Here is a 16019-nt window from a genome sequence, read left to right as displayed (position 1 = left end):
TTATCTGAATTACCAAGAGGTGCAGTCACTTGAACAGAGTATCTGGAAGTAGAACTAGTTAAGAAGTGATCTAGAAATTATCCAGGGTGAAGTGAAGAGGATTGTCACGAATTCTGGTAGGGAGATGAATGATTACTTTCAGCAAAAATCTTTGCCTCCCTTCTAACTTTGTCAGTGAAATTCAAAAAAAGAGAGCCAGTTAAAATTGTGAACATTGAAATCACCAAGAAAGATGACTTCACTGTTTGGACTGAATGAAACCGAGCTTCAAAGATAGGAAGCCAAAAAGGTCAGAATGATTTTCATAATTGGCAGAATGGTATAGGTAGCAGATGAATGAAACAAAATATATGCAAAGAAATCTTAAGCCACAGGAGGGTCAAAAAAGGTGAAATTCTAGATTAGACATCCTTTAGTAAGCAAGACAGTTAAACCTGTTTGAATATCATTAATATACAAGTTAAGCAAGAATGACCTCAAAACTGGCCTGTGCAGCAGTTCCTTTTTGGAATACTTAAGTCCTTACACAATTTGCTGATACCTATCTGACAGCCAGTCACTTATTTAACTCACTAATCTAGTATCTAATTTAATTCATTCCACTGTTACCAACTTGTTGTGGCAGTCTGTTAAAAAGCCTTTGCAAAATCTAAGTATAATACTGTACTATACTATAGTATAGTATTATACAGTATTATACTTAGATTTTGCAAAGGCTAAGTATAATACTGTATAATACTATACTATAGTATAGTACAGTATTATACTTAGATTTTGCAAAGGCTTTTTAACAGACTGCCACAACAAGTTGGTAACAGTGGAATGAATTGAATTAGATACTAGATTAGTGAGTTAAATAAGTGACTGGCTGTCAGATAGGTATCAGCAATTCACTTATTTGTTGTATCACATAAGTGAATTAGTAAAACATGATCTCCCTTTAATTAACCTCTATTTACCATCACAGGAGATACTGCTGTTATCAACCTGCTTCTGTATCCTATGTCTCACCAATCTCTCCAACACCTTGATCACAACCCTGGATATATAGGTTGGCCTATAATTTATAGCCTTAATGTTATCACCACCTTTGTGAAGTAGAACAGATCATTTCGGCCTTACCTGTTCCACTCTCCTGATATTTCACACTTACTTTCTTACTTCTTATCTCTTGTTCACATCATTACAATTTCTTCTAGCAAAAGTCTCTCCAGTTGACTCACACCAAATTCATTTAAATACAGTCATTCACTCTTGTGCAACTCCATCCTTTCTTCAATTTCTACACATTAACAAATTGCACTCCTTTCTCCTCACACAGCTCTACCAACATATCACTCATGATTCTTGATTCCCATCTTAATTTATCATTGTCATACCTTGGCCACCCGAAACAAGCTCATTATCATCCTCAGTTCTCTGTTGTATATAAAATAATATGTGATTGTGGGAGACCATACTATGACCAGACTGAGAAGTCAATCCTCCTACAGCTAGAGGAGTATCAGATAGGCATTTCATACAATAGAATCAGAGCAAGTGCACTCTCAAGTCACATCTTATTCTCAGTGAACACAAACTATGAAGGCCTCCAACACGGAATAGATTGAAATGCAACATGAAACGTTTATATTTGTCATGTTAAAGTGGAATGTTGTATAGTTGAATCCAAAGAAATTATCCTAAACTCTTCTCACATCAACAGCAACCTCAGTTATAGTCTAATTGACTTGCATAGTTCTATCATTAGATACTGGTGTACGCGTGAACTCATATGCTCGCACGTGAACAACAATAGAACTACAGCAGAGACTATAATGATAATTCAAACTTAACTTCAGTTTACAAGTCTGTTATTATAATGGTAATTATAATAACAGACTTGTAAAAGTGTTTTTTATGGTTTTTTCATTTGTTTTAAGTGTTCCCATACCTGAAGAAGTCATTTTTGACGAAGCATGTTGTGTGCTTCATTAAATTAACTTGTTATCTCTTTTTTTTTCTCGGTTTCAGTCAGTCAAAAAAACATGAATATATATATATATATATATATATATCCCTTTCAAGAACATTCTTGCAATGGTAAGCAATACTACTTTCACGGCAGATCAAGTGTCATCTAGAATTGTAGGAAAGACTAAAATAACTCTTACTTGTAAAGAGTACATCAACTCATTGATGTCTTGTCCAGTCTTTATGTATATAACGCCACCGTCCACAGGCCTTTGGCCATATAGGCCTACTTGTCGTGGAAGTCTTGCTATAGTTTGTCAAGATGTCCACATCCTGTGCTTGAATGGAGCCGACTTGCAAGCTGAACTGTGATGCATGGATTGCATTTTGATGTTATAACCAAAACTCTGTCTTCATGCTCTGTGGTTGAGCAAGGGTGACCTCTTAGCAAATGTCTGGAACACATTCCATTGGTTTGAAATGCTGCCCAGAGCTTGGATACAAACACTATGTACGATTCCAAGCTCTCTGGCAATATCAGTAATTTTGCAGCCTTCTTCAAGCTTTCCAATAATTCTTTCATGCATGAAATCATCCAGATGATGTCTTTGAGACATTACTTATTGCTACCTTTTGCCTTTTATCCTGTTGAATGCTACCATGTGATCCTTTTGTGCACGATATGAAAATTTGAGTGTGTACTTACTTTCTACTTGAAATCATCAGTCATGCAAATTATCACAAGCTGATTCATCTGAATTTGTGATTGTAATCTTCAGAAATACTGTTCATTCATAGGTTTTGGACACCATTGTATTAGTTAATGTATTAGTAGAGGTTTTAAATAAACATTGATTAGATTTTTTTTTCTGTGATGAATGATATAAAAATCCTAAGGCTTAACATTTACTTGCACAAATCAACTATATATTTATTTAATTTTATAGATTTCTTCTCTGATGTGAAGTTAGCTAACATGCCTCATCCAAACCGAACACTTTTTCATCTTTTTACGTTTATAATATTTATATTGGCCATATATTGGCATGAATTTGTTCCAAGAAATCTTCTAAATAAACCTGGAGGGGACTTTGCTGGCTTGTTTAAATTTTTGACATACTGGAATTTGGTAAGTACCATTCTTGAATGAAGCCTGTTGGCTCTTTATATTTAAGTAACCATTCTTGAATATTTCTATCTTAACCATAAAGTCTGGTGCTTTTTGGTTTGCTGTTTTATGTTATTCCTTTATGTGCTTTATAGACATTAAGAAATATGACATTCAAAACAGCAGTTTTGAAAGGCCACATACTAGGTTTTATTCCAATAATTATTCAGAAAATTATAACTGAAATTCTTATTTCTGGATCTTGTAAAAAAAAATATAAGTTTAATGTATCAGGTTTAATGTTTAGACTTATGTGCTGGTTTGAATTCATTGTGAGGTTTCATGGAATGAATATAGCACATATAAATAATTAAACACTAGTTTAATCAATTCTATATTTCATTTCAGTCACTGGAAACAACAGCAAAATTGCAAATATACACACAAAAATGCACAAAATATTAAGTGGAAAAAAATGACACTAAAAGCCTTAAGTCTTATGAGAGGTGTCCTCTATGGTTCTTTTTGAGCAGGAGGCCTAAAAATTGAAGTTTCCCATATCTTGGGAAGTTTAACACAACCATATTTATTATTAGATTGATTTTTGAAATCAATTTGTATTTGTTGTGGTGAAGCATTGTATTCTTCCATTTGGTTCTGTGCAAAGTATCCACGGCATGGTCAGCTAGATCTGACTGACCATACTAATGGTAGCAGAGGTGTATCTTATGTTCTTCTAGATCAAGGGTGGGAAACGTCCATCCTAAGGGCCATACAAGGCCCATGAAATCATTTGGTCTGGCCCTGCTAAGGGAACCGTGGGTGGGACTCAAAATTCATGTAATGTGCCCAGTTTGTCGCGATGCGTTAGCAGTAATGAAAAAAGCCAATCTGGAGTGTCATTACAGCTCAAAACATGCTAAACTCAATGAATTGGGAGGCCAAATGCATCTGGATAAAATCAATGCTCTTCAGCAGAGTTTAGAATCACAACAAGCTGCTTTCACTAGGCCACGTTGTGACAAAGACAATGTTATTCAGACGAGTTATGTAGTGAGCGAGCTAATCGCAAAAAAGCTGAGGCCTCATGTAGAGGGAGAGTTTGTGAAAGAATGCATGGTGGCTGCTGCGGAGTTGTTAGCACCAGACAAAGTAAAATTATTTCAGAGTGTTAGTTTGTTTTGGAGAACCATCTCAGATCGGATTTAGCACAAGATATTGAAAAAACATTGAAGAATTTTGCAGGAGATTTCCAATTTTTCTCTCTGGCTTGTGACGAGACAACAGACATAACAAATACTGCTCAACTGGCCATTTTCGTTCATGGGATAACTGCAGAGCTTGACACGAGATGAACTGCTGTCACTGGAAGCCATGCATGGCACTACAAGAGGTGAGGAATTGTTTGAGAGACTTGTTTTATCGATGAAAAAACTTGAGCTAACATTTGAAACATTAAGTGGCCTTACTACAGATGGAGCTCCAACCATAGTTGGCTTGCAAAAAGGGTTAATTGCATTTGTCAAGAAAGAACTGAATCGTCTCAGTGTTGATCCAAGTAATTTAATTATATGTCACTGCATCATACACCAAGAAAGTCTCTGTTCACAGTCGTTGCGGCTCAACAATGTGATGTCAACAGTAGTGTCATGCAGAGGGTTTATTTTGTCAAAAGCAGAGGGTTTAACAGCCACCAGTTTAAGGAGTTATTGAATGATCTTGAGTCTGAGTACGGTGATCTTGTTTATCACTGTGATGCACAGTGCTTCAGTTGCGGGAACATGCTCATGAGGTTTTATGAACTGTGGAATGAACTCAAGCAGTTCATGGAGATGAAGGGAAAACCTGTCAGGGAACACAAGATAGCAAGTGGCTGTGCGTTCATGGTGGACATTATCAAGTACCTCTCAGAGCTGAACATCAAGCTGCAGGCCCCAACCAGCAGTTCTTTTCAAAACTTACTGTCGCAAAGAGTCGACTGCAATCCAGATCGATGCAAACCTGAAAAAGAATCATCTGGCATTGAACATCATCAATACCAGCTAACATCACACGCCTCACCAAAGAGAAGCAGTTCCAGCCATCACATTAGAGGTGAGTTAATTAAATGTTTGGCCAAATATAGCAGGTTAATTTTTAAGTTGATAATTTGGTATGGCCTGCAAATGATATTATATATCTAAATAAATATCTAAATATATAAATAAATAAATATATAAATAATATAAATAAATTTATAAATAAATATATAAATATCTAAATGGCCCCTTGGCGGAAAAAAGATTCCCCATCCCTGTTCTAGGTGGTTAGCAGATCTCTCAGTTTGATCATAATATGATAAGCTGCAAGAACAAAGAACTTTGTAAACACCTGGAACAGAGAGGATCCTTGGGAGAGCAGATGAGTGCTGCCAACTTCAGATGAGGTTTGAATGCAGTGCAGAGATTGTACTTTTTTTAGAGTTCTGGCTATTTTTTCTGAGGTGCCCCAGATATAAGGAACAGTGATAGAATTATTGTATATTGTTGAGAGGGATGTGAGGAGATGGAAGGAACAACAATTAATTTGCTGATCTTTTTGGCATTGTGGCGATTCGTCAAGGTCTGGTGAATAAAGGAGAGAGAGTTCAGCCTGGGTAGGACAGATATTGGAGGCTCTATGGAGAAGGGTTTCAATAGCACCATATTATTGAGAGGGGAGATGATGGTAAAGTTTGTCTCTCTCTCTCTCTCTCTGTAGGTTTCTGTAAACTGAGAAAGAAAGAGTGCCATCAGGAAGATGTGTGATTAGAGTTTGTAGAAAACACACTCTGTTATTGTTTTCTTTTCTGTAGTGAACTGGATTCTGGGGTGCTGACTGTTGAGATGGAAGAGAAAGGAGTCTAATGTGTATGAGTCATGTGGACAAATGGCAAATACATTATCAGTGTATCTTGAGATACATGGTTTGAGAACAGCAATATCAAATGCATATTTTTTTGGATTCCTCCAGACAGAAACAACTGGAACGATTATATAAAGACTCACCTTTATATTGCTCCTCCAACAGTCTACATAGACTATGGGCAAAGAGGATTTGTAGTTGGAATTGAAGGAAGTACAGAAGATGGTTTGATCTAAAATCAGGTATAAAACAAGGGTAAGATTTCTTCATTTTTTTTATATCATCTATATGGATTACATTATTAAAAAAAAAAAGTATCAGTAGACCTGATTAAACTTGGAAATATTCAACTCAGCTCTTTGCTTTATGCAGATGATGCTATATTCCTAAATAAATCTAGTACAAATCTTCATGATTCTTCAGCTAAATCGAATGACTGCTGTAAGAAATATTGCATGAAAATCAGCAATAAAAAGTCAGTAATTATGAAAACAACAAAAACATCAATTACATTCTCAGTGGAGAATCTGTAGAACAAGTAAAATATTTTGGCTATTTTGGTATGATAATCAGTGAAGATGGCACATTAAATTTGGAAATCGAGAATAAAATAAGCAAAACTGTTATAGTGTTGAATACATTGAATAAATTTTTAAAAAGAGGGAAATTAGTGAAAACACTAAATTAGCAGTATACAAGACAGTGTTCAAATTAGTTTTAACTTATAGATCTGAGGGTTGTGTTAAAAATCATTGATCAAAACACTGAAGTTATCAGGTATCAGAATTCTGACACCTCCCTATGGGACACCTGTTTGTAGTGGAGGGGACCTCCCAGTGATAGTACTGGCCCTCTTCTTTCTTCCTGCTTTTCTCCTCGTATTTTTTTCTTTGTTTCTGAGTCTTTCTTACTATCCTTTCTTCCAGACCACCAGCACTGTGTGATCTAACATCCTGCCATTGTGCAATGTCACTCATGGACATCCAGAAAGGGGGGGGGGGAAGGAAGATCCTACTGTGGACTCTGCTTTGGCAAGATGGCCGGTCCTCCTGAATGTTCTGGCTAGTCTAGGATCAACAGACTACTGCACTTTCTCGCAAGGGTTATGGCGTTGCACTAAGTCTCTCACCCCCATAGTCTGGGGTTGGGACCCAAGGCTTGCTGTGGTGCTAATATAGCATTTGGAGTAAACCTGCTGTTCCACTCCTGAGTGCTGTCCATTGCTTGCTGGCCAGTAGGCATCCATGTGTGGCTCCATGGTGGATAGGGAGTTCTGCCACTACACAAACAAACCACACGAGCATGACATGATGTTCCTACAAGAATATCACCAGAATGTAGTTTCTTAACTGTTTTTGGAGAACCTGCTAGTTCTAAACCCTTTTGAATAAAGAAGGGTGATATTTTCCCTATTGGCTTTTCACATGTTGTTTGAACAGAAGTATAAAAACAAAAGATGTGTGATACCAGTATAAATGTACCAGTTTTTCTGATCATTACATACATGTGAAAAGCCAATAATGAAAAATCACCCTTCTTTATTCAAAAAGGTTTAAAAGAACTAGCAAGGTCTCCTAAAATCAGTTAAGAAACTAAATTCTGGTGATATTCTTGTAGGAACATCATGTCAACAACATTCTGAAAAACTTCTCAGAGTAACATCAATAGATGGAATATCTTGTCAGATGTCATTTCCTTCCAGGAGGTTGACTACCATCAGCTTCCGCCATGTACGGTTTTCTACTCCTCTTTTGCATTCTTCATAGGACAAAAAGGTCCAGTCCTTAATATTTCTCATCCAATCTGTTCTTTGTCTTCCTCTTCTTCTTTTTCCTTGTATCATTCCTTCTAGAAGTGTTTTTTTAGGGATTCATGCCTTAGTATGTGACCAAGGTAAGTGGTTTTCCTTTCTTAATGGTTTTCAACAAATTCCTATCTTCTCCATCATCTCTAATATTTCTAAATTAGTTTTTTTGGCAGTCCATGGGACTCTAAGAATTCTTCTGAGGATCCACATCTCAAAGGCTTTTAGTTTATTTTCAAAATATTTTGATATTGTCCAGGTTTCTGCTCCATATAACAGTGTTGACCATACGTAGCATTTGGACAGCCTAATTCTTGTTTTTGTGTGAATTTCCCTTGAGGTCAGAATGTTTTTCATGCTAATGAAGGTTGATCTAGCAATTTCTATTCTTCTTGATATTCCCCTTATCACACTTTCCATTCTGTGTAATTAGTTGACCAAATATATTATTATTATTATTATTATTATTATTTGATGCCTCCAGGGATATAAATGGAGGCATCATAAAAATAAGGGATATAAATGGAGACTGCTAGTCTCCATTTATATCCCTTATTTGAATATACAAATTTTGATAAAAACTTTGCTGTTTGTAATAAGTGTTCCATTTTCATTATTATTTGACACCTCCAGGGAGTCCAAAGACTCATTGAGGAAGGGCACCTACTCTACAACTCTCCATCTCCACCACTCAACCTCATCCGAACAAACCCCCTCATCTATACCAATGCCATCTACTGTCCACCATCACCACTATTATTTTCACAGACAATCACAAACATCCATGCCTATGGCAGGATTCAAACCTGCAGCCTTTTGGCTGGAGAGCGGATACGCTAACCACTCAGCCAATCAGGCCGGCCAGTTATATAATACATAACTCTCTACTTGATCTAAAGTATTTCCTCTGATCTTAATATTTATGTCCGGTATTTTCCCTTTTTCTCTTGTTACCAGCATGGTTTTGGTTTTTTTTGAAGTTCAAATTAAGTCCATATTTTTCGCTTAGCTTCACCGTCTCTGCTAGTTTAGGTTTTGAAGATCTTTTTTATTTTCTGCTAGCAGTACTGTATCATCTGCATATCTTAAGTTGTTTATATTCCTGCCTCCTATGCTGACTCCTTTAAATTCTTCTAATTGCTGGAAGATATTTTCAGTATAGTGGTTAAATAATATAGGAGAAAGAACACAGCCTTGTCTGACACCCTTCTTTACTGAGAATTCCTCCGAGATTTCTCCTGATATTTTTATTGAAGCAGTTTGCTCCCAATATAGATTTATCAGTAATCTGGTACTGGTAAATTTAGGAGTAGATTTACCATCTACTCCTAAATTTCTGATTCATTTGATTAGTTGTTCATATTGTATATTGTCAAAGGCCTTTGTGTAGTCAATAAAACATAAGTAGACTTCTTTCTGCTTCTCCAGATATCTTTCTGTAATAGTTCTAATGTTGAAGACTCCTTCTCCAGTTCCTTTACTTTCCTGGAAACCAGCTTGTGTTTCATTAATTTCCATTTTGAATGTTTATTTCTTTCTAGGATGATATATAACATAACTTTTGCTATCAGACTGATTGTTCTGTATTCTTCACATTTGATTGTCTTTGATTTTTTAGGTATTGGTAGGAACGTTGAGTGCCTACCAATTAAAATCAAAGAAATCTTTTGGCAGGTGTCCAGTTTCGTATATTTTGTTACATATGTCAGTCAGTGATCTTATAGCCTTATCATCTAAAGCCTTTAGATATTCTGCCATAATTCCATCCATTTGAGCTTTTCTTGGTTTCAGTTTCCTAATGGCATTTGTTACTTCCCAGGTAAGAATAGTAGGTCCCCTCCAAATCTTCTTGCATTGACTTATCTATTCTATCATGATTGTAGAGTTCCTTTGAATACTCTACCCATCATCCCTTATTTTGTCTTTCTCCATTAGGATGATTCCACTGGTATTTTCAATGTAAATGAGAGCCTACCCTTTTGCAAGATTTGTTAGTTAGCGCCCTAACTTTTTCATGAAGTTCTCTGGTTTTGTGCTTTTTGTCCAGAAGTTCAATTTCCTTGCATTTGTTGTTGAGCCATAGTTCTTTTGCAATCCTATATTTTTTCCTGATCTCCTTGTTTAAGTTCTTGTATTCAGGACGATTTTCGTGTTTCTTTCTTTCCTCCATCATTTTCAGTATCTTGTCATTCATCCAGGGTTTACTCATTTTCTTCTCAAATTTCAGAATTGTTTGTTTTACTGCCTTTTTTATGCCCTCTTTAAATTTCTGTCATCTATCCTCAATCTCATCTTTAGGGCAAGGATACTTGGTGGGATCAGGAACATTAACAGCAGTGGATTGTGCCAGTTCCTTTAAAAATTTATCTTGTATTTCTTGATTTAACGGAGCCGAGATCATATTTTTCTGTGTTTAGAGGTTCCATTGTTTTCTTTAATTTTATTGCTGCTTTAATGACCACAGGGTTGTGGTCTGATCCAATATCAACTCCTGGGTATGTTTTGGCTTGTAAGATGTTATTCTGGAATAATTTTTTAATCATTATATAGTCAACCTGGTTCCTACAGCTGTCTCTGGGACTTTTCTATGTGTAAAGTCTCCTAGGAGGGTGGCTAAATAAAGTATTTGCTATTACCAGATTGTTTTCTTCACAGAATTGTATTAATCTTTCTCCTCTTGGATTTCTATATCCCAGGCCCTGGTTTCCCATGCAGGAAGAGATCTTTTATGAGCCTACTTTAGCATTTAGATCTCCCATAACGATAGTTATGTCATCTGATTTAGCATTGTTTAGTACATTTTGAATGTCTTCATAGAAACATTCTCCATCTTCATCTGGGTAATCAGAAGTAGGTACATATATTTGGACAATAAAAATGTTAAATGGTTGAGCTGCAATTTTTAATGCAATTATCCTGTCACTTATGGGCCAAAATCCAAGTAAGGATTGCACAATCTTATTTTTTAGTACAAATGCTACTCCATGCCTATGACTGTCTTCACATGAGTATATAATTGAATGTCTCTTTCTGTTTATATTTCCACTATTAGTCCATTTGACTTCACTGATACCAGCAATGTCAATTTTCATTGCTTCAAGTGCTTGTATAAGGTTATCTAACTTCCCAGCTTCATATAAGGTCCTTACATTCCAAGTCTTAAGAGAGGATTCTTGGTTTTCAGACGTGAAGGATCAGGAGATATCCTCCCTGGAAGGTTTAAGGCATCTTCGTCATATGCTATTTTCATAGTATCCATCTACAACATAAAATGCTGATACCCTCACTTAGTTTTGCATGCCATTCGAGGCACGGTCCCAGGGTGTGGCCACTGGTGCACTCTACCAGTGGCCACACTTGGTAGAGTGCACCAGCTATTTGGAGCCATAAGTAGAGTTGTATGAGCAGTGGGGACCAATTCAACCCAGCCACCAAATATTTTGATGCAACTGCTGAGCAGGCAGAGGTGCTACCCCTACTACCCATGCCTTACACCCCATAGATGGAATACCAGTTACAGTACAGTAACAACTCGTAAAATGCTCAGTTCTGCTGATGATAGCAGGGAAATTATGTCCGCATAAGGTAGACATAAGAGAGGGAAATAGTGGCAATAGTTATGAGGCAGTGCGGTGCAAAGTGGAGGTTGACAGAAAGACATATTTAGTTGGATGTTGCTGTAGGCTAGGGAATGTGCAGGGAGGTGATGAAGAAATGTATAAACAACTTGGATTAGTGAACAAAGGAAGGGAAATTATCATGATAATGATCAAATTGTATTTTTCTTGGCTTAAACCACAGTGTAAAATGATGGTACAACAAAACAGAATTTCATACCAACTGGGGCATCGCCCAGTTAAACAAGGCCTCTGTTGTTTTTGTCAGGTAACCAGGGTTAGTAATGAAACATCAGCTACTGGAACAAATCTCAAAACACATTACAACTTAACATCAACAGAGTTCAATATTAGTACTATCAATGTAAGAAGCATCAATGGAAAATAAATGGAACTAGCACAAGAATTGGATAAGTACCAGTTCAACATAGCAGGTGTGACTGAAACAAAGAAGACAAAACAGGTGAGATCTTTCTAAGCAACAAATATAAAATGTTAAAATCTGGCAATAACAATCAGGTAAAAGAGAGAGTAGTAGCCATAGTATTCAACACTAAATATGAGGATAATCTTGAATGGCAGCCAGTATCAAGTAGAGTGATGTGGCAAATATCAGAATGGGAACTGGACAATGAGACTTATTTTTGCTTATGTCCTGCAGAAGGTTCTATCAAGGAAGAAATGGAGGAATTATTTGAGGCATTAGAGAAGGCAGCGGACTCAATGAAAAAAAGGAAAAGTGATCCTTGTTGGAGATCTAAACAGAAAATTAGGAAATGATTACTAGACATACAGAAATATTTTGGGATAATTTGGAGAAAAGAGCAAAGCTAATAGTAATGGTAAATGCCTGCTGGATTTCTGTTCAGAACGTGGATTAGTTATTACTAACACCGTGTTCCAACATAAAAATGTGCATCTGCACAAATTCACATGAACAGAAGATGCAAAAAATAAGACAAGTCTCATTGACTATGTTATAGATGATAGCGACATTTTCCCACTGTTTCAGGTATACAGAGGATTTGAAATAGGAAGTGATCGCTGTTTAGTTTTGAGCAGGATAAAATTGAATTTCATATTGAAAAGAAGAGTGTATAAAAGTTTTCAAATGAATCAAGGTTGAGCAGCTTTGAGAGGTGATGAACTGATGAGAGGTGATAGACTGAAATACACAAACATCAATGAAGAAAAAATGAAAGAGTTTGAAAAGAACCAAACCTATAATATAATATAATAATAATATAATAAGAACCAAACCTTGAAGATTCAGTGGCAAATCTTGAAGAAAACATTAATTGATTCAGCCAGAGAGGCATGTGGTGAGGTTGTCTGTAAGGATAGAAAAATCAGGACTCAGGAAGTTAAGGAAAAGAAGAAAGCATATGGAAAGTTCCTGGAAAGTAAGTCAGCTTGTGCTTTTAGAGAATACAGAGAAAAATGTAACAAAGTGAAGCACTGTGTCAAACTAGCTAAACACAAGTCATGAGAGGACTTTGATAAGAGCATAGGAAATAAATTTCAGGAAGGTAGCAAAATATTCTAGACGGTATTGAAAAGTTTAAAAATGGAAGAAAGAGTACTGTAAAAGAAATCAGAGATGATAAAGGTGATATGAAAACTGAAGATAAAGATATTCTAGATGTCTGAAGTAATTACTTTGAAACACTGATAAATGAAATTTAGTGTCAGTATGATGGTAGAAAACTCCCAACAGAATGCAGTTTTTCTACTTCAAGTAAGGAATACATATGCATTTTTGGAAATTATGGAGACAACTACCGTGTTTGAATAAAAACTTTAATTTACTATTACTAAAATTTTACAATTCGACGTTTCGACCTTTATGTCAAGGTCATCTTCTGGAGCGTACAAATATACACAGGAAACAAGCTATACTACAATCATACTGGTTCGTTAAAGACACTGACTAACCGCTACCACAATTGTTGGCCTGACCTCTGGTGAAGGAAAAAAAAAAAAAAAAAAAAAATTATACATCAACGCTAAAGTCATATTATTTGTGTTGTCTACTATATACATTATATTAACATTATATTAACATCATTCCAGCCAGTTGGAGTGGAATGGTTTCTAATAATAGCAGATTGGCTAGAGTCCTGACTTGTGTTGAATCTTTCAAATTAGGTTGGCTGAATGTGTGCCATCCAGATCCTTGGAATTTTCATACCATCTTTATTGTTGATATTTGGGTGGTTTATCAGGATTTCGCAGGATTCTTTAAATTTTCTTTCGTACCATGTTTTTGTGCGGTGTAAGGAGCAGGTGCTTTTCCAGTTGATTTGGTGTAAGGTGTTGAGTGCGTGGTCTGAGAGGCCTGCTTCACCATAATGGTTATATTTAATGTGTCTAATGTGTTCTTTTTTTGCATATAGGGATTGTCCGTCCTGTTTCACCAATGTACGGTAAGTTACAGGTGCAGCGGATGCAATAGACTCCAGGATGTGCTAATGGGAGGAGAGGGTCCTTAGAGGAGCTGAATATGGTTTTAAGTTTAGTGGGTGGTTTAAAGGTGGCATTAAGGTTATAATGTTGTAGGATTCTGTTGATTTTTTCTGATATCCCTTTAATGTATGGGATGGCTATGGTTTTACTGTAGTCTAGATTCGTTTTTGTTGTGGTTTTATAGAGTATTTTATTAACAGTATTTTTGTTATAGCCATTGTTTATGAATGTGTCACTAATGATTTTTAGTTCTTGTTTCAGGGCCTGCTGGTTAGAGCAAATAGTTGTGGCTCTGTTTTTAAGGGTGTTTATGACTCCATATTTTTGTGCTGGGTGGTGATATGAATTCGCATGTATGTATTGGCCCGTGTGTGTTGGTTTTCGGTAGACCATGAAGGATAGATTGCCTGAAGGAAGACGTGTAACTAGTGTGTCTAGGAACGGGAGCGAATTTTGGTTTTCGCTCCCATTCCTAGACACACTAGTTACACGTCTTCCTTCAGGCAATCTATCCTTCACGGTCTACCGAAAACCGACACACAAGGGCCAATACATACATGCGAATTCATATCACCACCCAGCACAAAAATATGGAGTCATAAACACCCTTAAAAACAGAGCCACAACTATTTGCTCTAACCAGCAGGCCCTGAAACAAGAACTAAAAATCATTAGTGACACATTCATAAACAATGGCTATAACAAAAATATTGTTAATAAAATACTCTATAAAACCACAACAAAAGCGAATCTAGACTACAGTAAAACCATAGCCATCCCATACATTAAAGGGTTATCAGAAAAAATCAACAGAATCCTACAACATTATAACCTTAATGCCACCTTTAAACCACCCACTAAACTTAAAACCATATTCAGCTCCTCTAAGGACCCTCTCCTCCCATTAGCACATCCTGGAGTCTATTGCATCCGCTGCACCTGTAACTTACCGTACATTGGTGAAACAGGATGGACAATCCCTATACGCAAAAAAGAACACATTAGACACATTAAATATAACCATTATGGTGAAGCAGGCCTCTCAGACCACGCACTCAACACCTTACACCAAATCAACTGGATAAGCACCTGCTCCTTACACCGCACAAAAACATGGTACGAAAGAAAATTTAAAGAATCCTGCGAAATCCTGATAAACCACCCAAATATCAACAATAAAGATGGTATGAAAATTCCAAGGATCTGGATGGCACACATTCAGCCAACCTAATTTGAAAGATTCAACACAAGTCAGGACTCTAGCCAATCTGCTATTATTAGAAACCATTCCACTCCAACTGGCTGGAATGATGTTAATATAATGTTAATATAATGTATATAGTAGACAACACAAATAATAGGACTTTAGCGTTGATGTATAAATTTTTTTTTTTTTTTTTTTTTTTTTTCTTCACCAGAGGTCAGGCCAACAATTGTGGTAGCGGTTAGTCAGTGTCTTTAACGAACCAGTATGATTGTAGTATAGCTTGTTTCCTGTGTATATTTGTACGCTCCAGAAGATGACCTTGACATAAAGGTCGAAACGTCGAATTGTAAAATTTTAGTAATAGTAAACTAAAGTTTTTATTCAAACACGGTAGTTGTCTCCATAATTTCCAAAAATGCATTCGGATCACCGTGCAAGCCTAAAAGAAAGGATAAGGAATGCATATCCTTACTTGAAGTAGAAAAAGTCATCAAAAACCAGAAATGTGGAAAGGCAGCAGGAGTAGATGAAATTTGGCCAGAAATGTTCAAATATGAGGTATAAAAGTTTTATAGTGGTTGCATTGCATAATTCAGAAGGCCTGATGAGAGGGTCAAATTCCAGATGATTGGAGCAGAGCTCTCATAGTATCCAATTATAAAAAGGAAATAAAACTGAATGGTCCAATTACAAAAGTATTTCACTATTGAGTGTTCCTGGTAAGATTTATGCTGGAATACTTGAGAAACGACTAAAGAAAAATTGTGGAAGGGAAACTTGGTTAAGAACAAGCTGTATTCAGGCCAAATAGAGGTTGTCATAATCAGATTTTCACTTTAAGACAAATAATTGGGAATATCACAAGGATTTGTATTTCAGTTTTGTTGATCTGAAAAAGGCATGTGACAAGGTGCCAAAAGAAAACTCTTCAAAACACTACAGTTATATGGTGTAAATGGGACATTATATTTAACCCTTTCA

General features: G+C 36.3%; 1 protein-coding gene and 1 long non-coding RNA gene across 8 annotated transcripts in view; one reads left to right on the top strand and one right to left on the bottom strand.

The window, feature by feature from the left end:
• The window catches only part of LOC150097478 (androgen-induced gene 1 protein-like), a 124522-nt gene that overhangs the window by 23651 nt on the left and 84852 nt on the right, over positions 1-16019 (top strand). For both annotated transcript variants that reach the window (XM_090406714.1, XM_090406715.1), the window contains exon 2: positions 2901-3082. In XM_090406714.1, coding sequence (XP_090262840.1) covers positions 2901-3082 — 182 coding nt within the window. The remainder of the gene's footprint in view (positions 1-2900; positions 3083-16019) is intronic.
• Positions 3483-16019, bottom strand: part of LOC150097475 (uncharacterized) — a 287535-nt gene continuing 274998 nt past the window's right edge. For 3 of the 6 annotated variants that reach the window (XR_016549629.1, XR_016549632.1, XR_016549635.1), the window contains one exon: positions 3483-6176. This is a non-coding gene — a long non-coding RNA (uncharacterized LOC150097475). The remainder of the gene's footprint in view (positions 6177-16019) is intronic. The other 3 variants (XR_016549628.1, XR_016549636.1, XR_016549634.1) reach the window with 2 other exon arrangements.

Source organism: Typopeltis vanoorti, chromosome 17 (assembly GCF_054136105.1).
Source record: "Typopeltis vanoorti isolate ZY-2024b chromosome 17, IOZ_Tvanoo_1.0, whole genome shotgun sequence".
In the NCBI taxonomy this organism is placed as follows: Eukaryota; Metazoa; Arthropoda; class Arachnida; order Uropygi; family Thelyphonidae; genus Typopeltis; species Typopeltis vanoorti.
Note: the sequence above shows the minus strand (reverse complement) of the source record. Positions and strands in the feature narration are given on the sequence as shown.